Source organism: Neovison vison, chromosome 3, assembly GCF_020171115.1.
Source record: "Neovison vison isolate M4711 chromosome 3, ASM_NN_V1, whole genome shotgun sequence".
In the NCBI taxonomy this organism is placed as follows: domain Eukaryota; kingdom Metazoa; phylum Chordata; class Mammalia; order Carnivora; family Mustelidae; genus Neogale; species Neogale vison.
The window spans coordinates 144,894,623-144,920,151 of NC_058093.1; the positions used below are offsets into that span (position 1 = coordinate 144,894,623).

A 25,529-nucleotide genomic window follows, 5' to 3' on the forward strand; every position below is an offset into this window, starting at 1 on the left:
TAAAATATGTCTTTTAACTTACAGAAAAGCTTCCTTTGTGAGGAAAATAATAAGCTAAAACAGACCAAAAAAAAAAAAAAAAAGACTCTCCCATTGCCAGAACCACAAGTTGTCACATGAGGGACACTGAAGATCAAAAAGGGCACGGAGTGTCACTGCTTGCACTTCACAGTATTTTTAAGGGCTTTTTGATGTGGATCAAATACCAAATGTGTTTAGTAAACTTGGTTAATTTCATAAGCACTGACCTAGGGAAACAGAAGATGAATGTGATTCTGCAAGATGGAAAGTCAGTTGACGCAAAAGTATAAAGTATTTTCTGATCCCAGAGGTCTTTATTAGTGGAGCATAAAACTGGTGATAATTCATTCAAAGTTTATTAAGGGCCTGCTAAATGCAAGGGGCAATCCTAGATTCTCAGGGAAGTGGTAATAGAAAAACATGTAGTAAGTGAGGATCCTGCCGTAACAGAGCAAGTGGGTTCACTCTAACCCGATTCTACATAGGATTAAAAACCAGCTGCAGATGGTTTTTAATTTGTCTTGACTTTAAAGATTTAAGGACAAGTTGACCCATCTTTTATTAGAAAATCATTATTAAATTATTAATAATAATTTAATAATAATAATTATTAAATTATTATTAAAATCATCATTTTAAAAATTTGTCTAGTATTGTTGAAAGAACTACTTGCAAATAAAAATAATGTATTATTTTCAGCCTCATGTCTTCTACCTAAATTAAAGCTCCTGATTATTTTTGCATGCTGCATTAAATCTTTAACTTTTTTTGAAATAGAAAATTCACAACAAATATATGATATTTACATATAACATTTGTAAAATTAATGTAATACATCTCAATGTATACCAGCTTTTCTGTATTGAAATGAAGCTCAACATGGTTCAAAAAAATTGGAAATGGGCATGTTTTCTTTTTTGTGTAATTAGTAGTATCATGACTTTATGTGACACAGTAATCAGGATATATTTTATGAATAAACGATTATATTCTGCAGAAAATCTTGTGTTAATCTGTAACTATATTTTCTTTGTAATAGAAATGAGGGTGAGGAAAGGAATCAAGATACTAAAAAGTAATAAATTCATATATCATATAACCAACTAGGTATTTTATCCAGGTAATTTAATTTCACCAAGGTCATTTTTGATAATTAAAACAGATGTTTTTTACTTTTCCCTAGGTTTTGAAGCCAGGAAATGGTACTTTCAGAAAGAACAATAAAACAAATGAGCCCATGGTTAACTTTGAAAAGAGGAAGTGTATGACTATTTTAAGAGTTATTAAAAATTATTTATATATTTCCAAATTTATTTTATATGGGTACCTATTAGGTAAGTCCAAACCAGAAATTTCATGTTCCTCCTCTTCTTTTCATTTTTATAGTATTATAAATATGAAGTCATTTAAAGAGTAAACTTTTATATTTTCTTCCAATGATAAAGGATAGATCTCAGAAGGAGACTTCTTTTCAACTTTTTCTTTTTTTTTCTTTTCTTTTTTTTTTGGCAAGAGACATGCTCCCTTGGGCAAAAGTTAAAGTCTCTATGATTTCCCTGCCACATACTTCCTGGATTGAGGGGAAAAGTGGGCAGAGGTAACATGACCTCCTGTAGGAAGTGTGTTCATTATGATGATATTCCTTGGTGTTTACCGAAGTGACGGTATACTGTGTTCTCAAGCCTTGATGAGTGACTAATGTGAATTACAATGCTTAATGATATATTATTAATGTGAACAAGAGTTTACGTTACAATTATTATACAAGTTATTTTCTATGTTCTTTTTCTTACATATCACTTGAAATATTGTTTTTATGTCTTTATTGTGATGTGTATCTGTGTGTGTGTTTGTATAAAATGAAACATTAATGTTTACATTAAGTCCCTACTTTGAGCAGTCATGGACAAATGGAGAATCCATGGTAAAAATATTTATCAGCACCTAACAAGGATTAATTTAACTGAAATTTCTTGAGTCTGGTTTTTTTTTTTTTTTTTTGAATAGATATTTACAAGTTCAGGGAAGAGTTAATGGAAAATTAATGTGTAGAGGACATGAAGAAAACTGGATGTGGTAGTTCTGATCTATTCTTTAATCTCTCTTCCCTGAGGGAGGATAAGGAAGGGTCCTCTGGAATGGTACCCACACAATCAATCCTGAGAAAAACCTATGGTCCGTAATCTAAATCGAATGAACAGATTGGTCATCTAACAAATGTTCAATATACATTCTCTCAAGGATGCAGAACACTGAGGTATCTTCTTGATCTTAGAATAGCTTCTGTGAAAATAATTCTGGTGATAATGATGGAAACTGAATTGATTTTGTGTCCTGTGTACGAGTGGATAAAGGATATCTATTAATGACACATGAATACAGTTTTATGGTCCAATACACAGATCATATGGAGATCTCTTTTGAAGCAGATGATTTTTCAGAGGCTAAGAAAATGTCTAAGAGATCAATTTATCACAAGGTTGATAATATTGCTGACTTTGAACAAAGGCATCAGGATATCTAAAAGCCAGAGAGTGAAATCATAACTCATACCTAGGATAGTTCAAGCACATATTAATGGAAAAGAATTAATGTGCTCTCCTGAACACATGCTTTCAAGTAAACATGAAAGAAAGCTCATTGACTGAAAGAAACTAGAATGTTACTACTTCATATGTACGAGAAGCTAACACGCCTGCCACATATTGAGACTTGGTGCTCAACAAATCCTTTTTGCCTTCCTTCCATCACAATATCTCCTTATATTTGTCACCTGCGGCAAGTCTAAGAGCAGTAAATTTTGAGAATGGGAATGTATTTGGTGACCTACTCTGAGTTAGACACAACATAAGAGAACCGTATATGTGATTATCCATCTATCCATCTTTTCCTTGACCATGAGAAGCACTATTTTTTTTTTTTGGAGTTTGAAGTTTTGACTTTATGCAATAAAATATGGATAGAATAGAATACAAGGAAAAGCAAATTCATTTTTAAAATCTTTAGAAATCAATCTAAAATTTAAGATTATTTTCCTACAGACAAATAACATGAATTGGGTGACCATACAGTTATGAAAACCAGGCCACTTTAAGAATGAAAGAGCGTGCTATGATTAATTATGCCTGGATCTGGGTATTAATCAGGGCACTTCTGTGCAAAATGGAAGTTGCAGTCATCATAGAGAGAAACAATTTCAATAAATGAACCTCTAATTTCTGGCTCTTGGTTGACACCTCCGTTTGATTTTGGGTCCTGACTTCCTGGAGTTCTTTGCAGTGTGACAACTGAGAGGTAAAGAAGAGTTGCCTGAGAAATGTTCTAAGGAAAGAAAAAAGTTTGCAAACATTGCATTCTTCTTCCTTTGCAAGCACGAGAATAAAGCAGCAATATCCCAGACTCTCTGGTATCTGAATTCCATGAGGATAGATGTCAGCCAATGAGAAGAAAAGAAAAAAAAAAACAAAACATATATATATATAAATCATATGGTGATTATGGAATTTTCTCCTCTCTCCTTGTATGCATTCTTGTCTATAGTATATCTGGAATAATGGCCAACATATGGGTCTAAGACATCCCTTTTAGGTGCGGCCTTGCCTTAATCAAAATCTAAAAAGCCTCCTGTTTCTCTAAACATGGGCACTCTCCTGGATAACTACATCTTCAGCTAGCGCATTCACTGACTAAAATGTGGAAGATGAGGAAGAATCTTTCATGGATTATGAAAGAACAACAGTTTTCAAATCTACTGAATGATCATGGAAGTTCTCCCCCTACCTGGATGGTCCACAAGCTTATCCCGAAGGCAGTCTGAGATATGTTTGTGTCTGAGTGAAGTTGCCATGCAGTGCAAGGAGAAGTAACAAAAGAGCATGAAAACTCTTTCTTCTCCAAGTGACTGTATGTCAGGAAGTTGCAACTACAGTTGGAAAACACGAGAATGCCAGGATCACACTAGCTGCACTGCTAGTATGTATAAGTAATGACGCTGTTGGAGCACAAAATTTTTCATTCATGTATCAGCTCATGCTCCATCCATCTAGTCAAAAAATGTATTGAATACCCAACTTTTATATCAACATGGATGGGACTGGAAGAGATTATGCGGAGTGAAATAAGTCAAGCAGAGAAAGTCAATTACCATACGGTTTCACTTATTTGTGGTGCATAAGGAATCACACGGAAGACATTGGGAGATGGAGAGGAGAAGGGAGTTGTGGCAAATTGGAAGGGGAGACGAACCACGAGAGGCTGTGGACTCTGAGAAAAAAACTGAGGGTTTTGGAAGGGAGGGGATAGGGGGTTGAGTGAGCCTGGTGGTGGGTATTATGGAGGGCACGTATTACATGGAGCACTGGGTGTGGTGCATAAACAATGAATTTTGGAACACTGAAAAGAAATAAAATAAAATGGAAAAAAATGTATCAAATAGACCCACTGTTCTAGGTATTAGGGATATAGAATGACTATTGCAAAGGCTCATAAATTAGCAAAGGGGGGAAATGTTGAGTAAGAATAACTATATTGTATGGCCAAAAGTCTTAAAAATATTATAAGTAGGTGCCATAATGAAAAACAGGACAATTGACTATTTATGCCTAGTAAAATGATGAAAGACTTTTTACGGGTGACATCTGAGTTGAGAATTAAAAGATGAGTAGTTCAGACAGAAAAGAGTGAGGCGGGTAAGCTTAGGAAGATAGGCAGACATGAAATAATAAAATTACCTATATGTTCTACCAGAGTCTAGAATTTATCTTGCAGAAGATGGAGGTCCATTGCAGATATTTTATGCAGAAAAGTAACTCAATTAAATATGTGTTTTAGAAAAAGTATTGTGGCAGAGTGTGAAGAATGAATTGTAAGAGACTGTGGTAATAAGTAGCATAAGAATAATATTAATTATGAATCCATAAGGCAGACATTTTTAGTTCCATTTTATAGGTGAGTAAACTGTGACTCAGAATGATTTACAAGTAAGCTCATTTTAAGCAGCTGAATAGGTCTGACTCTGACTGATGATTTTACCATTAGTGGGTGAATTAATAAATAAAAGAAGGACTGGGGCGTGAGTTGGATAAAAATTAGAACATCTCTCAAAGTTGGTTCTGGTGTGTGACTTGAAGTGGTAGCTTCATTTTCAAAAGGACACACAGGACACGACAGACTTTGGAAGCAAAAGGAAATCATTCAGTTAGCAACCATATTGAGCACTGGGACAAATAAATGTGACAATTCAGAAAACGCAGAGCAGAAGTGGGCACATAAGACTAGGAAAACTCTTCAAAGATCAGGGATACTTAGGTCCTCTTCCTATTCCACATAATTCTTCCCCACCCCACCCTGCACCAAGAAGCAAGGTATGCTTGGCAACAGCAGCGAAGAATGAATGGGGTTTTCAGGGTTCTGGAGGTGAGCATCCTGATCTTCCGTGCCCAGTGTGGATAGTGGATACTTGATGTGTTGAAAAGTAGGAAAGCCAGAGAACTACTGTGTCAGATCAAAGGGAAAGAGCAAAGTCTCAACAATTTATCTCTCTCTTTCTCTCCTTCTCCCTACCACTGTGCATTATTCTGCAAAGTGGCCCTAACTGTTCCCTGGATGCACATTGCGATCCTCACTCTATGAGCAACTATTTGGCATCTGGATTTTCTAATTCTAGGATTTCTCTAAGTAAAGGTTCAGGTAATCTTTCCCTCTGCAATCATTTGTGTTGAATCAAGTTCTACCTATAGAGCAAAAGTCCAGTGTTGTGTTTAAATGGTCTTTTCTGTTATTACCAATAGTGATTGCCCATATGAAACCCTACAATGAAGATATATATATATATATATATAAAAAGATAGATAAATATATATGTATATATATGTGTGTGTAGATATAGAAATATATATGTGTATATATGTGTGTGTATATAAATATATATGTATATATGTGTGTGTATATATTTGTGTGTATATAATATATATATATATTTATTTATGAGATGGTACCACTTAATTTCACATTTCATATTTTTAATGTTGGGATGGGGTATTTATATATTTCTCCTAACTACATTGCATGATTCTTGAGAACAGACCCAGCGGACTGTACTTCTTTCTCATGCCTCACCACAATCAGCACAATGCTAGGTACATTGTTATCAGCAAGTTGTCAAAAGGAGTCCAATTCTTTTCATACTTCATGTTTGAAATTTCAAAACCTTATCAACATTAGTTTTGATTTTTCTCCTTTCTTTACTCAGAATTACAAGCAGTCAGGGAAAAGCAAGAAAAATAAATTTTCTGTTAACAAGAAATGACAGGAAGGGTAGAGATCAAGAAAAGTGCATAGGAGTTCAGAGTCATCTACAAATGTGACCACCATTTTCTGAATTAAAGAGAACTTCTTTTTCAGTTTAGCTTTAACTTGATAGATGAATATTCAATATATTTTTGCCTTATTGGAAACATATTTTCACATCATTTTCATCTTCCCCAAGATCAGTAACATACACAGTGTCCATAACCCTGAGCGTTATTGATTTTAGGTCCCAACTACACTTTTTTTTTTTTTTAAGATTTTATTTATTTATTTGACAGACAGAGATCACAGGTAGGCAGAGAGGCAGGCAGAGAGAGAAGAGGAAGCAGGCCCCCGCCAAGCAGAGAGCCCGATGCAGGGCTCGATCCCAGGACCCCGGGATCATGACCTGAGCCGAAGGCAGAGGCTTAACCCACTGAGCCACCCAGGCGCCCCCCCAACTACACTTTTGATCAGCTGGTAAAGTCCTTCTTTCCAGATTACTCTGTGACTGTTTCCTCAAAGATGTGTGTCATAATTCAGTTCAACAAATGCTTACCAGGCAACTACAATAGGACAGATTCTCAATTAGAGATTGAGACGTAGGAATGGCAGTGTGAATCACACGAGTCCTCTGCCATCAAGGAATTTACAACCTGGTCCAGAGGTTGGGAATATAATAGTGAAATATAAGAAATGAAGAACAGAGCAAAGAATTAGTTGGGTGTTACGGACATACGGAAGAACAAAAGACTGGAAAGGCAAGAAAGGCTTCTTGGAAAAAAGCACAGGGGGATAGGGAGGCTTAGAAGATGCAGAGAAAGGGAGAAAGTATTGCTACAATAAGAGGATGGTACCAGCAAAAGCATGGAGTTGGGAAAATGCACCTTTCTCAGAGTGATTTATACAGTTTGCTAATAGACTGTGATGTATGTAGAGGGATGACCTAGTCTTAAGGCTAGAAAAGGGCAGTTGGGGTCTCGATGTCAAAGAACTGTCTTGACTCCATAAGCATTGGTGAGCCATCTGTTTTGGAAAGAAAACTGAAGAGGCAGAGTCCAGGTCTAACAGTAGTAGGCAGAAAAATCAAGCCAGGAACCTGGTATTTGGCTAATGTCTACAGCAAAGGACAGTCAGCAATGGAGTGGTTCTTACAAAAAACAAAACAAAACAAAACAAAAAACTTATTAAGAAATCTTTGGGAGGGCTTGTCTATCTTCCGGGTCGGAGAAATTTACAATTATGCCATGAATCGCATCAATTCTTAAGAGTACTTAGTATGTGTTTTCTTGCAAAGTTACCTATTGAAACATAAAAGCTCCTGAGAGGTTGACTTAGGCAGCTACTTGACTGCTTGCTGGGAGCATGAGAAGCACCTCAACCCTTTATCAAAAGCACACTACTCATTTTTCACCCCCCACTTTTATACCGTAATCATAATTTCTAGAATTGCAAAATTTTGGACCTAAGAACAGCACAGGTGAGAATAGCTCTCTTTCAGGGGGGTGTAGCAGCTACTGAATAACAAAGTAGTTGACACCCCGCCCAATAATAGGGTAAAAAGAGGTTTTAATTTTCATTTAAACAGCTCCCATCAAAAGGTGCTAAAGGCTTCAATTTTTCAAACAACACCCTGGCTGGTGTAATCCAAACCCTGCAAAGTCTGGATTACATTAACAAAATTCCAAGCTTGACTAGACTGCCTTGAAAACCCTATTTCCTTGAAATTGGAAACAATTAACGTTCTGTTTATTCATGAGATTAAACCCGCTGAGGTGTAAAATGGCAGGTGTAGTGTTAAGTACTTCGCCTGAATACCCTACTGAGGACAGACAAAGAACTTTAAACTAGGTGGATGTATGGCGATGCCATTTAGGTTTAACTTTCTTGATAACGAAGCAGGAACCAATTAACTCACTGTATTTCCAGAAATTATACAGTGGTTAAGGGCAGAGACTCTCAAATTACTTAGCCGGGGTCTGTATCTTGGGCTAACCTCTTCTTACATGCTGTGAGTGTTTGGGCAAGTTTGAGCATCTCTGCGTCTCATTTTCTATATCTGGAAGGATTTTAAGAGGACATGATAGCACATGAACAGTGCTTAGAAGAATGATGCATCCTGGGAATGCTAAAAATGTGAAGTACTATGTTATGTGAAGATGCTATGCCTGGGTTTTTAAACCTAACACCAGACCTCAGGTTTGATCATCTGAAATCTTAAAAGAAAACGAAAGATACTTTGGGCAGGAGTCATCATTTGACAGGTGAGATGCTGAGAGAGGTCAATCACATGCCTAAAGTCACACAGGAGGTCACAGTGGCAAGACAGCACTAGAATTTGAGGTCTCCAAACCCATTCCACCCCTCCTGCAGTACCCACTGCGTGCTGATGGCTGGGTATTATCAGCTGTTACCATGATTCAGAAGTGAGTAATTCTCCCTCTTGGTGGGAGGGCAGTTCTCAGCAGGTCACCTGCTTCTAGATCTATAAACTGACCTGTGACTTTCCATCTCCTTGGTAGCTCTGCTGTTTTAGATCCCAGCTCTGCCGGCTACGAAGAGGGAAAGACACTTGAGAGTGTGTGAAGTCAGCATTTTGTTTCTGATTCATCTCAGCGATGACACAGGTCATTTCATAAAGGTTCCTGCCTTCTTTCAGGTCCTGCGACAGGACCCTAACACCTACTCTGCATGCCCTCTGCGGGCAGACATGGAAACACACATGGCCTTGTAGACATTTGTGCTCATGTTTAGAATGACACATCGACACCTCGAAGTGGAGAAGAACATTTGGGGGTTAAACAGAATACCAGGATGTAAAAACAATCCTTTAAGATAGAAGTTTGGTCAGATGATTACCACCTCTGAGAACTGGTTATATTTTATAGTCATAGCTTATCCCCCTTTGCAATTCCAGACAGAGGCTTTTATAAATGCTTCTGTGAGAAACTTTAAAAGGTTTAAGCTCATTACAGAAGACCAAAGAGCCACATTTTTCATGTAGAGAGCAGCAGTCTACAGTGGACACACTACACTCTGGGAGTCAGAGCGAAACATGTTGGCGTCCACCTCTGCCCACAACTATATTTGCGCGACCTTGGGCAAAGCACTGCCTTCTGCCTCCTCATCTGAAACCCTGGGGAGATAATCAGCGAGAGCGAGAGAGCGGCTTTCTTTTTGAAAGTGGATGCTGTGAACCTCGCTGTGCTCGCCCACCACCTCCCAGAATCATGTGCTGAATTCCTAACAGCAGTGTGAGGCCCTGTGGAAGTAATTAAGGCCAAATGAGGTCACAAGGGTATGGCCCTGATCTGAGAGGAAGAGATATGAGGGAGCCGGTTCTCCCTCTGCCATATGAGGACACAGCCAGAAGACACCTGACTGTAAGCCAGGAAGAACGTTCTCACCAGAAACCAACGTGGCTGCACCTTGATCTGGGACTTACACCCTCTAAATCTGTGAGAAGCAGATTTCTGTTGTCTCATCCCGCCAGGCGGTGGCATTTTGTATAAGCAGCCTGAGCTGGCTGAGGCAGTGGAATTAGCGTCATCTCTGTGTTTCCCGAGACAACTGACTGTCACGATCACCTACTTAGTGCTGTGACTTCCCTTGAACAAGATGACCCCAGAGTGAAAGCTGTTTTATTCTCCGGAGTATTCACAGAAATGGGGAAAGGAAAGTTGATATTGGGAAGATATCCAAACACAACCTTCAGATGCAGCAGCCTTATAAATACATGTTAAACAGGAGTGTGTGGTCAGTTCTGCATCCATATACGAACACGGGATGAACATACTCTGGTTAAAAACCACAGGGGTCGAATGGCCTTGCTCCTTACTAGCTGTGTTTACAGACAAGGGACTGGAATGTCCTGAGCTTCATTTTCTTCATTGCCAATTTGAGAACAATAGTTGTAACTTATAGTATAGCAGTGAGGCTCAAATGAGAAGTCTATAAACAGAAACACTGGTAGGGCTTCACAGGAGTTCATTTTGCCATTACACACACACACACACACACACACACACACAAATTGACAGGGTTCTTATCAAAATATGAAAAATAAAAGAAGGGGGAAAAAATGCACAGCATTTCTATGTCCCCTGAACTCACTTCACATAGGCCATATAATTTCCCTATCCTACCTGACCTTCCTAAAAATTAAATTCTGTGGTTAATCTCTAAAATCTCATGATTACCTTCAAACTTATTGGCCACTTGTGCCTGGAAGAGACTAGAGAAAAAAATTAGGATGTTTAGCAAGAGATAAGGGGCTGCAAAAACCAGGGAATTATAGAGGAGGCTGAGATTAGAGAGATAAGAAAATGCTAGATATAATCAATTTATATCTACACGAAGGGAAAAAGAGTTCAATGAAAATTGTCTATCATTTTCAGACTACTACTGCTATTACTCGGGAGAAAATATTTTCCTCATATCACGGCTGATTCAAATGCAACTGATTTTTTGTTTTCCCATCTATGTTCCTTTGGACATATCTCCCATTCCAAGAAAAGTAATTGTGACAAAAGTCTACAAAGATACTTTGTTAAAATAATCAAAACTTTTCCTCCTCTCTCACAGGTAAATTACATTCGACCTCCTGTTTTTCTACTTAGGATTCATCTTTGCAAGGTCCATTCTGACCCGGGGTGTTGAATTTACGCTCAAAAGAAATTCAGTGCCTTTTGCAGATGTTAACAGTGGGATCACTTCACCATGGGGAGCAGCAAATAGGTCTAACTGTGGGCACAGTAAACCATATTCAAATGATTGGCTCTGTGCTAAGCGTGGGAACATTCAGAATGGCATTTTCCTCTTATTTTCATTAATCTTAGGAGGATCTTCAATCTGGGTAAATTTTCTTCTACACGGTCATCAACATAGAAGACCGATTTTGTTTACGAAGAGATTTTGATGGCCAGCAAATATGACATCTTTTCTTTGTAAGAATTTAAAGATCTTATTTATAATCACTATATTATCTGTTGTCAGTTCCTCCCTATTTTATAAGTGATTTGATTTTGATGTAAAATTTAGAACCTATCAGTTTGAACAACTGTATCCCAGCTGTGATTGAATAAGGCACCAAGTAGTATAATAAGTGAAAGAATTTTTTAAGCAGTATTAGATGAAGAAAAAGGACAATTGCCCAAATAATATTAATAGACTCAAGACACTGGCAGTAATTCTTGGGAATTCCTTTTTTCCCTGGTAACAGATCTGATTTCACTATTGATAAAAAAAATCTGAGGAAAATCCATGGAGAGTGTGTGAACAGAGGGACTGGGGAAAAATTTACTCTTTTTTTTTCTTTTACAAAAGGACCAATTTACAAAATATACATTTGGTAGCTTAAAATAATATTTAAAAAAACCAGCTAACTGAAAAATAGCAACAAAATCCATTTGTTCAGAAACCTGGGCATGTCATTGCCCGAGTGTCTAGTAATGTAGCATTTCATCTGGTTCACTGGCTTAAAACATTTTTTGGTATGTTTTCTCTCTCTTTCTCTATGTATTTCTCAAAATATAATTTCAAAAATTAGGAATTATCTGCCTGTGAAATTTTTAAATTCATTTAAGTTAAGAAGGCTAAGCAAAGTTGTTGTAATCATTTTAATGAATAAAATAGTAAAACCACTTCTGCTAGTTAATATTCCAGCTTTGGATCTGGCCAGCACTAATATTTAATTTACCAAAATGAATACAGGCTAACTGATCAGTATTCATCATTAATAGTTGACAAATATTACCATTTAGTAGATATTGATCTTACAAAAATATTTTAAGTAGAAATAAGCAGGAAGTAGGTTGAGGTGATTAATGGAAATGTGAACTCTGGTAGATATTTCTGTGTATTGTTTATTTTTATTATTTCCATGTGTGCAGTCCCAGCCATGTTCTCTGAAGCAAGGGTATGACATAAGGACCCAGGTATAAACCTGAACACAGAATAATTAAATAAAATGTTACTCGTGTAGACAATCTTCTGTTAGTGAGCCTTAATATCCAGCTGCTTAATATTTAAAAGTTAAAAAGCATTCATGTTGAAAAGAATGGTTCCCTCCAATTTACAAGATGGTACCTTCTAAGACACGATACCTTCTAAGAAACAAGCAGTTTCTGCTGACAGACTGTCCAAAGCAGGAGACACACGACACAAACTGTAGACGCTGGGCCAACAAATACGGACAAAATCTGGACATCACCAACTACACCACGAGTTGCAAATACTTCCCAACTCCCCCTTCTTAAAGAATATAACGAGCCGAAAAATACCACTCATAAGCTATTCTTTTTCTCCTCTAGAATGCTACCAATTACCTTTAATGTAAAAATAATTTATCCATCTGCAAATCATGATAATAGCAAATTCTTATCTACCTGTGAATTGATGGATAACTCTTATTTGTCTCCATTTTCCTTTGTGTAAAGCCATGCATATTTCTCTACATGAATCAGCTTTTAGCAAAAGAACGGAAGGAGAATAAAATGCTCTGAATCAAACCAGCATCTGATTCACTGAGTGAAAGCTTTCTGGCTTCAAAATGAACAATAGCAATGCCCTAAAAAAGTTGTCCTAACTTTGTTTTTATTTATTAAAAGAAGCTCACTGTAGAGAAAAAGCACACTTGATTTATGGTTTTTCTCTGTGGAGCTACAGAACTTTAATCCATAGCTCATGAAAGGGTGTAAGAGCAGCCTGAAAATTATGCTGAGCTTAATTATACTTAATGTGAATTATTCAGAAGTGCAGACAGAGACTAAAAATTTATTTCATACAAAGAAGCTTGACATTTTAATTGGTCCTTCAGAATAGAGACAAAACAATTTCCTCTCAAGAAAATTTACATCTTCCCCAACAGACCTGCAGCTTCAGCCAAACAGAACTTCATTAACAAGATTAATTATCACGCCAGTGAATGCTTCATCAGGTGTATGGCCCAGGTGAAAAAAGGAATACAAAATAATGACTGACATTTCTAACAGATAGAATTGATTCAAGGAGAGAAAAGATGACAGATTGAGCCACCATACCTTGGTCATTAGCCATTTTGTCAGGGTGTTCTACTGTGGGGGAGAAAGAAATATTATTAGTCATTGACACTTCCTAGCAAGGAAGCTGACACTTCAAATCGACAGTTTTCTTAGCAAGTTTTCATATCAAGGCTAAAGCCCTGTTGAAATCAAATTGATAAGGAGCCAAGGGTGATGTGATTATTTCTATTAAATAGTAGTCAGAGGAGAAAAATTGAAAATGGTTTCGCTATACATGTTCTTAAAAATATGTTATTTGTCTTATTCTTCTACACATCAACTCCAAAAGATCATCATGTAAGTTTAATTAAAAACACAATACATAAAAACTCATGTGATCACCAAGTAATTATCACCCGTATATTTTAAATATGGTAAAGAGGCTATTTTCTTGTCTTCAGTTTTTCTTTTTTTCACCCAGAGAGCTTAACCAATTCTCACATAGATAGGGTAAAATAATAGAATATTGTAAATGAGTTTTAATCTAAATGGTTTAATAAATTTTTAGACCTTGTGAAGGAATTCTTGTTCACAACTTCAGGTGCATTATGAATAATGTCCTTGAAGGTGACTTTTTTTAAATTTAAAAAATATCTTTAAAAAATTTTTAAGTAGCTTCTTTTCTATTAAACAGATATAACTGTATAGGAGGTAAATCTACAATATCTTTGCTTTTACAGAAGTTGTGATAGGACGTTTTGACCAATGTTAGATCTTTGTCAGTCTCCATCACTTAGAATTATTTCCCCTATACATGAGTTTTCTTTGAGCTTCAAATCTTCTGGGTTTATTGAACTCAATTGCACTAAAACTTGACATGTAGGCTACTACATTTGCTGTTGCTTCTTTATATGTCTCAGTTAAACTCACACAGAGAATTGGCTATAACCTGAGAAATTTTTTCCCATGGGCAGCAACCTATAACCTAAGCACCCAGTTCTCTCATTCTGGGTGGCAGTCTCTCAGCAAGTCCATCATTATTGTTTGAAAGATAAAGCAAAGGTCTTAGAAGTGGTAGTCCTTCCTTTAATTGATGGGATACATATCATTGCCCAAAAGAATATGCAGAAATGAAAATACTAAAAAAAAATGATGTTGTTAATATATACTCCTTTCAGATGAACAGGGTTTATGAATGTCACCTCATAGAAGGACAAATGTTAAATTTAGTTACAAATTCCTATCACTTACCATTTCTTTCATTTTAAAATAATATGTAAACATATTCTATGAGAAAGGGTAGACCAAGAAAGGTTATCTTAATAAGTAGTAGACTTTGAACTCTGAATGACTCTTTGGAAAACACTAAACATACAAGAGTGCTTATTATATTAAGATTCTACCAGTTTTAAATAAGTTTTATAAATGTTATTGTGGCTCCTCGAGATTTAGCAAACTTTTTTTTTTTTTTTAATTCACAGGCCGTCCAACCTAATTTTTCCTTAGTCTGATCATCACAACTTAATTTTTATCTTAATTTTCTCTCCTATCTCCCTTTAAAGACTAATGACTTCTCAAGATCTGTTTTATTACAGTATTAGGGGATTATTGATAAAAGGTGTTTTTGATAGGCAACTGTGTTATCTGTAGTTTATAGACAAGGATAGAGTTTTCACTGAAATCCTACCATAGTTTTTGAGAAAGGATACTATGTTGTAGGACATACCAAATCAGGTATCTGGTAAGAATGAGGAGGGCTTGTGGAGATCACATGTGACCGTGCAGTTCAGGAAGGGTAAAATCTTGGTAGCCAGACCAGGACACACTTGAGAAACTACCCTAATTAGGATCTCATATTTAGGTGAGATGTGTTTGGAATGACATCCAAAAAAAAAAAAAAAAGAGAGAGAGAGAGAAGAAAATCAATCTCGTCTCATTTTCATTCTTCATTTCTCCCTTCATCTGTAATCATACACACATCATCTACAGTATAAGAAAATTTTTATCAATTGACAAATAAATGTATATTATATGCAACAATGTCATCCTCATTCTTACCTTATGGATTTGTTTTACTGTTAGTAATCTGGACTGGCTAGAACTTGAGAAATTTTGAGTGTCTCAAGAAAGTTATCAACTAAAGACTATTTCCAACAGGGATAAAACATATCCTAAAAGTTAGTTTTTATTACAGACAAATATTCGCTTAAAAGTGTCATAATTTGGGTCTTGGCTTTTTATTTCCTCCTGCTATTTGTCAAGAAAATCACTTATTTTGTCAAAAATAATGTGAAGAGTGAAACTTTTCTGTATTCTGGTATGGAACTCTTAGTTCTACATCCTTGGATGGGAAAGATGTACCTTTCAGAATGATGATTAAAGATGCCCAGAGAACAGACTATACTCTGGTGCTTTCCATGGCTGAAAACTCTGCTTTTTTGTGTGTAAGAGGTGACTCCATCCCACTACAGAATTCTACTTTGGTCTGTTTCAGCAGAAGCATCCTCTCTCCCTATTATTTTACAGGCCAACGTGGAGAAGCTCAGTTTACCCAAGAGAACAATCCACGTGAAAGGCAGAGATTGACATGCCCTTGTACGTCTCCCAAGGGCTTCATCGTGTATGGGTATCTTAATAGGGAATATTTGGGGATGGGAGGTGTGTATTTGTAGAGTCCTGTGTGGTCAGAGAATCAAGTTCAAGATTCTTTTAATTAACAATCCAAAGAAACAATCAGATGTACCACATGCATGCATGTACACAAGGGTAATGTAATTTAATCCCTTTTTAATTGTAACTGTCCTTTTCATTAACCAGTAAGTATGGACTGAGTTTCCTATATGTCTCGTGCTTGTGACTAAAACCAAAGACAAACCTCTAGTCTCTAGAAGTAAAATGCTACTGTCTTTGCAAAAACTGCTTTTGAAAGAATGAAGCTTGTAGACACCTGCCTGGGGCATGATTTGCAATGAAACACTTGCCTGTTACCCAGTAGACTACTGAAAGCTTTCTCAGCTTCAGGATAACATGTGAGCCTTTCTTGCTGTCAAACAAAGTTACATTCTGATGAACAGAGGCCTTATGTCTTAAAGCAGCTCTGGAAACTGCATGATGTGATGTGTTTAGTATAGATTTGGTTCACTGTGGCTTCAAATCTCTTAAGAGTAGTTTATTTGCCTTAAAAATATTTGCCATTGTAACATGTAGGATGCATGCGTGTACAATGTCATTTGTTTATAAAGATGGGCAAGATCAGTATCTCTAAATAATTTAGAATTCAATCAAGACATCTGAAACTTGGTTTGCCATATGAGCAAGATTTGTTTTAAAATCTAATTGTCTATTATTTGAGCATGATATACTGAGGATAAACAATACTAAACATTCAAGTCAGGATATTAGAAATAATGCTTGTGAATTATTACAACATAACAAATTCCTGAATTTGTTCTCAGTTCTGAACATCATTTCATAGATGAGTTTAGGGTACTTAAGGTAAATAGTACCAAATGAGATATAGGAGTTCATTAAATAATCTCCAGGATGGTTATCAGTGTGGGCCTGTGAATCCTGAGATAACTCATCACTCTGCTGCTTAATACATTTGGATGCCTTAAGTCATCTTAAACCCTCCCTGAGATCTCTAGTTGGCACACAATGTGAGCATGAAATTAATCTGGCACTCGTCTATAGATAAAGATGAAGCATTTGTGAAATGGTATCTAGTTACATTTCATGCTCCCACAAAATGAATAACCAGTTTCCTTTCGATTGTTCATTTAGAGTGAAACCCGATTTAGACATGAAGTCCTAAAAACCCAGAGAAGATTAGCTCATTTCCTCCTGCCTCCCTCCCAACTTCTACTCTGTCGCTAAGAACTGTCACGAAGGCTTAGGCTGAATGCTTGTTTGTGTGTTCTTGGCAAACTTTCAGATTAGCTGTTACCAAGTCCAGCTTTGAATGGTTAGCTCCCTTCCCAGAATCCCAAAGTCCACTATTTATTAGAGTACGGTTCCTAGGGGAATTGAATGGCTATACAATTATTCTAAGACTCTTCTCTTAATATGTCAAGCACCTGGGGAAAATGTCAACCATTTTCATGTTTCTAATTTTTCAGTTTGCTATGATCTATTATCAGCTTCTCAGCCAGATCTAACGATAGACAGAATGTGGTCACAGATTTAAGAGCGAAGTATCCTTCTTTAGAACAACACACAACATGCCTAAGTATACATCTTTAAATATCAGCTATGAAACATTCAATTTTTTTTTCAGTTGCCAAATAATAGAGACTCTTGAAACTATTTGTCTTCCAGAAAAATAATACTGTTCTAAAATAGTAAGGACTAACATGAAGATTATTTTGATGTAGTCACTGTTCTAGGGCCTTAGCATTTTTTTCTGTATGAACATCTATGCTTGAATTGAGCAGCTCTTTTTACTCTTGCAAGCATGGAGTGTTTTCTTCTCATAATCACACTGTAAGACTCTTTTTTCCCCCTTGTTGTTATCCTAGGTCCTTAAAATAAACACATTCATTTTGTTTGAGATTTTCTGTCTTGCCGTATCAAATTTTCTTTTTATATATAAGGACAATAGTTCCTCAAAGAAAACGTTGAAAGTTGGCAGTAGTATGACATTCACCTAATTCAATGCTTTTTAGTTTTTATTTCCTGACATAAAAAGACTAAAAAGTCTCAATATATTTTGAATAGAACCAATACACATGAAATCAATACAAAATTCCAAAAGGATTGTAAATGGGGGGAAAAAAAAGTTAAGTTAAATATACCTGCCTTGTGTTGAAGGCAGAAAATGTGATAACACAATAGATCTTTCTCTGACACATTGGCTTTCAGCATGAAACAGTAAATTTTAATTTATTTTGAATGTCCATTGTTGTGTTGCCAACAGAGAAAGCAAAGATAGTTCCTAATGCAGACACTGTATTTTACAACAATCCCACAGGAAAAGAAAGCCACTGCTGTAGGAGGAAATGATTCAAACCTTTCAGAGTCCGGAAGAGGATAGGATCAGAGAGAGGCCCCACTCCTTTTGCATTTCGTGCTTGAATTCGAAAGTAGTACATTGTGTCAAGGTTGAGATCCATGATTTGGTGAGTAAGCCGATCACCACTGATTGTTTCCATCACCCAGTCGTCAATTGGTATGTTCTTGTCCAAGGTGTAAAACAAGATGTAAGCTGCACAAATAGATGAATGCGACTGTATTTAGCGTGCTGACCACATGCTTACTTCTGCTTCTAAACACGCGTGTTTTCATAAATATAATTTGCAGTGATTATTATACATTCACAATCTATAAACTACAGTATTCAGTGAATCAAGTAATAATTTTTTTGATATTGCAAAGATTAGACAAATCATTGTCTAATGTACAGAATCTGAAAATGGAACAGACCATTCAAAATAACAGTATCTGCCATCTTTAAAAAATATAGGTATTTCTGATGCCTATAAATCTTGTGCAGGATTCCTGACTGACAGAAACACTGAGATAAAAAAACATGTGTTGTTTTACCCTGCTAATTTGTGTTTATCCTGTTACACAGCAATAGATACTATAATAGGCTAACGGTGACCTTGGCAATCTGCACCCCAGGTGATTTCTGTGTTCAAGCAAGGTCAGGAATCATTGCATTAGTAAATATGTGGAATCTGTAATATTTTTGGTATTTGTTGAGACGCTGCTGCTGCAACTATGAATGTCTTATGATGCAGAGAGCTCAGTAAAAGATAAAAAAAAAAACAAGGTAAAGAATTCTGTAAAACTGAAAGGTTGTAGGACTCTCTGGTTAATATTAAAATTGGAATACTCTAACTCAAAAGAGATTGTGAAATATCACTGGACAAAGGAGTTGTTTATGACTCATTTATAACTCAGCCCCCATGATCAATAGCAATAAAATCTAATATTTTTTGAGTCAGAGCAGTCTTTCTTCTTGTCCCCCAAAAAAACACATGTACTGAATAAAAGACCCTGGTATGATGATCCTTTTTTTTTTTTTAACTTTTATTATGTGCATGTCTTATCTCTTCAAAAGGATAAAAACATTCCTTTAGTTCAAGAGCCATATCTTATATTACCTTTTATTCTTCAGAGAAACCAATAAAATTGTCTTCACATAATAGGTATTGAAACTCACTTATTGAATGAAATCCTTTAGCCAGTAAGCACTGATGCTTTACATTTGTGACACTTAGTGCAATCATAGAGTTTTCGTGGGCTCTTGTAGGTTCCCAATGACACTGAAAGTTTGGAGAATTGTTCTCACCCCAGGTCAGCTACATGTATTCTTGATTTTGTTGATTTGTCAAGTGGGAAGGAAATATTTAGCCCTCTTTGTGTTTTGGCTGGTTTTTTTTTTTTTTTCCTTTGTAAAAAGTATTCAGTTACGCATTTAAAAATGATAGTTCTGGCATTCAAGTAAGTACGATCAAAGGTACAAGCATCAGGTTCTGACAATTTTAAACTGTATTTGAAGTGATTTCCTGGTATTTATGGCAAAACTGATCTTGTGTGTGTGTATATGTGCATAGGTAAACTTGAGAACTTAGATGCAGAATAAAAATATACTACTACAACATTCAAAACCTTAAAAATTGGTCTTAGGAAAAGCATACAATTTCATCTGGGTATATGAGTTTGGTGTGTTTGGAGAATATTAAACCTGTTACTGAAGTCTTAACTGTAGAGATTTCCATAACCACAGAGGTTGGGACAAATTCATTGGTTTTTCAGAACCTTTCTGTACCTATATGTCCATTTCCCCACATTCAATTTTTTTTCCCTTCATCTTTTTCCTACTTCATGTTTGTCCTTACTCACCATAACTTGTCAAATAATGAGAACTACCTCCTGTCATAGGCGATAAGGGCTGGGATTGTTAACTCCAGTGGACACTCTGGCATCAGAATTACATTTGTTTAAATATACATAAAACGTAACATCATACCTATGTCCTTTGTGACTACTTCTACAAAGAAGTTGTTGTAACTGTAAAAAGAAAGTGTCAAAAAGTGTTCAATTCCACCTCTTTCCTTTTTTTCCCCCCATACTCCTTTCCACAGATCAGATTCTCTTCCATGGTTCAGCTGCTAAGTACCAGGAAGACCAAGATGATGCCTACCAGCAAGGAGCTCAGCCCAGTGAGAACTCCTCATGTTTCAAAAATTGTTTCTGATAATCATGTCTATAGATAAATGCATAATGAAGGACCTATTTCTTCCTTCCTAATAAAAAATTATTAAAAAAATAACAGGCTAGGGGTGCCTGGGTAGTTCAGTGGGTTAAATCCTCTGCCTTGGGCTCAGGTCATGATCCCAGGGTCCCGGGATTGAGCCCTGCATCGGGCTTTCTGCTTGGCAGGGGGCCTGCCGCCCCAACCCCCCGCCTGCCTCTCTGCCTACTCATGATCTCTGTCTGTCAAATAAATAAATAAAATCTTAAAAAAAAAAAATAACAAGAAGACCTGACCTCAACTCATAGGTCTATCATTTCCTGGCTTTGTGACCTTGAGCACCTTGCTTAATCTAAGTAACTTTTTCTCATCTGAAAATAAGTTGCTCTCAGATAATGTATTTTTAGAAATTAATATATGTGGTATTCCTATTATATTAACTTCTATATAGTGACTACTTAGTAAATGGTACATTTGTTCTTTTTTTCTTTTTCTCCTTCCTCCCTGCCTTCTTTCTTTCTTAATTAATAATTATATAATAATTTAATTAATTATATATAATATATACACATACATATATGATATATACATATATAATTAATAATTATAATAAATAATAGATTAATAATTAAGAAAATATTATATTTGGAACACCTGGAATTTTTATTTCAATTTAATAATAGATTTAATAGCAACTCAATGATTATTCTACTCAACAAATATTTATTAACTACCTACTAAGTGTCAATGGTGATCCTGAAGAGAATGAACAAAATCTGAAACCCCTTTCTATAGAACTTTCAGCCCTGTATTATGAGCATTTACATTTTCCTTTCCTGATTATATGGGAAGGGGACAAGGAAAGAAGTCAAGATGGTTAAATTTCTAACTTTTGCAATTATGTAAACATAAAAAATTTTTATATGATGGGAGTAAGACTATTTAGACACATGTGATTGCAGTGAGTGCCCAGCTTGGTCTGCCATCTTGGATCATCGTAACCTATTATGGAATATAATAGAGCATTATTTGGTTGGTTATGGTGGGGGACAGACAAAGAAAACGCCACAAACAAACAAACAAAAAAACAAAAAGAAAGGAAAAAAGAGGAAGAACGGAGAGAAGGAGGGATTGGGGAATAGAAGGAGGTGTTAATAAGATAGGCAAGTGGAAATGTACAATATGTGGTAGGATATGTGTATTTAGAATTCCTTGGATGGACATATAGATTTTAGACATAAGTGCGTGTTCACTGAAGCCCTGGCTATACTATCCACACTTTTTCAGAGAAAGTAACAAAGGAACTAAAAAGATCTCCTTAAGAAACAGGTGGAAGAAATGTCCACTAATAAGGCTGAGAAGCTGTAGCCTGAAATTGAGCAGAAGAGTGGGTAGGTGATCTTAAAAAAGTCAAGATGCAAGAGAATTTCAAGAAAGGGGAACTGGACTAGGGTATCATATGACATCCAAAAAGATAACATAATCTTATCCATTGGATAGTATTGATAAGGAAGCAATTTCTGAAAGCCTAACTCTTCCAACTGTGTTGGTCTCGGATTATAAATAATGTTGGATGCTGCATTTATTTAGATCAATGTTTCAAAACCTTAGCTGTACATTAAAATCACTTGGGGAGCTTTTAAAATATAGCATGCTCAACCCTTCCTCAGATAAATTAAATTGTAAATCAGTTAAGAGTCATTGATTTGGACTAGTTGAATACTAATAAGCTGGAGAAAAACATGGTGTAATAGGAAGAGTCTGAACATGAGTTTACATCCTAGCTCTGCTACTTCTTGGTTATTTCACTTTGGGGAAGGTATTTACCCTAGAAACCCCACATCTCTTCATTTCAACAAGAAATAACAGGAAGATAGGCTCACTTAACAATACCAAAGCACTTAGCAGAATGCCAATCATATAATGAACACTTAATTCCTTCTGAACCATTCTCTTCTTAAAATGTCAGTCCAAATTCCTAAACTGCCAATTTATAATCAAGGACTTTAGACACTGGCATTATCTAGATCTCTTTCTTTTTTTGGTTCAATTTTTTTGAAGTATATGTATTTACAAATTGATGATCCAGGTTCTATGCAGAGTACGTTAAGAAAGCCTTACCCTAGAATGGATTTCAAGTGGGGATAATGATAGTTCATTAGTTTCAGTTCTCACCAGACATCAGAGACCTTTCTCAGCACTTCATTATCACATTCAACAAAAGAGGTTCTATTACTATCCTTATTTTATAAATGAGAAGGTGAACTTGGGAAAGTCACTTTACCCAGGCATCTCTCTCAGGACCCTGGGTTCTTAACCACCCTGCTTCATAGCTGTGTACATGCAGAGATGTGGTTAAACAAAGAAATCTATCAGTAGGATGTGAGCACCCTCTTCCACATAGGCACATGCTCTGACACACTGGAATCCCCGTTTCCTTTGCATCTTTGTAACTTTAATGAGAAACTGAGTATAGTAAATCTGGGCCCTCTGCTAAATGGTATTTTGAATATTTCATCATCTTGTTTTCTGGGAGTAATCTGACTAAAAGAATCAAAATATATATGGAAGAGAAGTTGTCTTAAGGGTTCTTGGTGTTTACTTCCAGTTGAGTTGAGTCAAAATATCTCAACTTGATAATAACAATTTAGTTTTAATAAATGAACTAGACTCTTAAGGTAGAAAGTATTGCCGCCCATACTTTTACTTGACCATTGTGAGAAGGGATACTGAATAAACACTCTAAATAAAATATGTGGAGGAGGTTTTTTTTTTTTTTTTAATTTTACTTATTCATTTGACAGAGAGAGAGATCACAAGTAGGCACAGAGGCAGACGGGGTGGGGGGGATGCAGGCTCCCTGCTGAGCAGAGAGCCCAATGTGGGGCTCCATCCCAGGACCCTGAGATCATGATCTGAGCCAAAGGCAGAGGCTTAACCCTCTGAGCCACCCAGGCACCCCTGGAGGAGGTTTCTTATACATCCACTGTGATTTTGCCACAGGATTTTACTGCTTAGACTCATTTGCATTTCTTAATATGGGACAGACTTCGATTTTTTTCCCTCAAAAAGCAAAACTAGCTTCTCCCAGAGTTGAAAACACATTCTATTGTTTACACTGACTATTAGATGAGATTTATTTAAATATGAGAGGAGAATTTGGATGGTATATGGCTTATTTTATCCTTTACCAAAAATACATTTTTTCTATCAGAACTCATTTTTATTTAGACAACCTCTGTTCTGTTTTTTTTCTTCTTAAATTTTTATCTATTGATTTACCATAGGCTTATAAATTACTGTTTATAACATAATAAAAAAGTCCTCATGTAAACAAATCAAAATCTACAAAAGTACTGAAATAGAACCAATGAAAATAAATCATAACATTGAGGGGAAAAAGTAAAAGAAAATTGAAATCATCCAGCCTCAGTTTTAAAAAGCCTGGCAGAGTGACAACTAAGCATATACGGTTTTGGGGAGATTTAATATCCCTCTTCATTTTTTTTTTTAAAGATTTAATTTATTTATTTGACAGAGAAATCACAAGTAGGCAGAGAAGCAGGCAGAGAGAGAGGAGGAAGCAGGCTCCCCACTGAGAAGAGAGCCTGATGCAGGGCTTGATTCCAGGACCCTGGGATCATGACCTGAGCTGAAGGCAGAGGCTTTAACCCACTGAGCCACCCAGGTGCCCCATCCCTCTTCTTTTTCCATATTTGTTAGCTCAAATGAAATTTCTGTTTGGTATTGCACTCAGAACGATTTCCTAGAGAAAACAAGTCTTCAGCTTAAATTTAAATTACATTTGGAATTTTCACATTATCTTTTCATTTTGGAAAATTCTGAAAGTAACTCATAAAGTAAGTGGGCCATCTGAACTATAATTTCCACGCTTATCTCTGTTATCAGAGAATGACTGAATTACTTTGTTAATTTATAATAGTGCTATCCACTTCTTGTATGCAAGAAAAGAAGAAAAAGGAGTGACTCTTACATGTGCCTAACCCAATGGTTCAAGTTAATTAGACTATAATGTGCACATTTTTACTTATACAATATTTTTCATAATAATTATATGCTATGGAGACATCTATTAAAACCCTAAAGTGATCATTTAAATGCAAAATTCTTGATAGAACTCCATTATATTTTTCATACTAAATTAACATTACAGGCTTCTAATGGACGCTTTAATTAGGCATTGATGTTATCAGCAATATTTGGCAAAATAAAATCTGTCACTGCGAAATATTCATTAAGTTCAATTTCTGTCAGTCAATATTAAGTATTTTATGAACCTTATGATTTAAGTAAGGAGCTAAAAGCTAAGTGAGAGACTAAAAACCCTTAGACAAACGTCCTTTGTCTGTGCCATTCAAAAATACACGGTCATTAGGTGTCTTTTGTATTTTATAATTGCCAAACAACTGGCTTCTTTTTAGTCACTTATGCTCAGAGACATTCCATTAGAAGGTTGTCCTAATGCTCCACAAGATGAAAAACAAAAGGTCTAATCTAACTGAAGTATACATCATTTGGGAACCAGCTCAAACAAAACGAGTATGCGTGTGTATTTGCAGGCACCATTTGAAGAAATTCCATGGTTAGCGGGGAGGCAAAAGAGACAACCACAAAGGATCAGGAAGTCCACTGAGATGCTGGGACAGAAAACTCATACACAAAAGACATGAGCCATGCACATGAGGTAAGCAATTTTAGGCTAAGCAGAGCAATGCTGGAAAGAAAGCAGAGATGCTTACCAGTAATTTTCCCATTGGCTTCCAAGGGAGGCTGCCAACTCACGATCACAGTGCGAGGCTTCCCTTCTCGAGTAATGACTGTCAAATCCTTGGGAGCAGAGGTCGGGGCTGCGAGATGAAACAGAGACAAGGCCTTGTCATTGGAGGTGAAAGAAAGCAGACATTTATGGGACTTCTAATCATGATGTTGACATTCAGAATCCATCATGCAGTGTATCATGCGGATCTTACCATTCATGATTTATTTCAAGTATTTTAATTAAACAAGCAACCAAACAA

At 36.2% G+C, this 25,529-nt stretch overlaps 1 protein-coding gene across 1 annotated transcript in view; it reads right to left on the minus strand.

Annotated features, from left to right (window-relative positions):
- The window catches only part of DCC (DCC netrin 1 receptor), a 1,152,813-nt gene that overhangs the window by 85,445 nt on the left and 1,041,839 nt on the right, over positions 1 to 25,529 (minus strand). Inside the window, exons 19-21 of the mRNA XM_044242950.1 lie at positions 25,251 to 25,358; positions 18,298 to 18,492; positions 13,350 to 13,382 (exon numbers count right to left, since the gene is read on the minus strand). Coding sequence (XP_044098885.1) covers positions 13,350 to 13,382; positions 18,298 to 18,492; positions 25,251 to 25,358 — 336 coding nt within the window. The remainder of the gene's footprint in view (positions 1 to 13,349; positions 13,383 to 18,297; positions 18,493 to 25,250; positions 25,359 to 25,529) is intronic.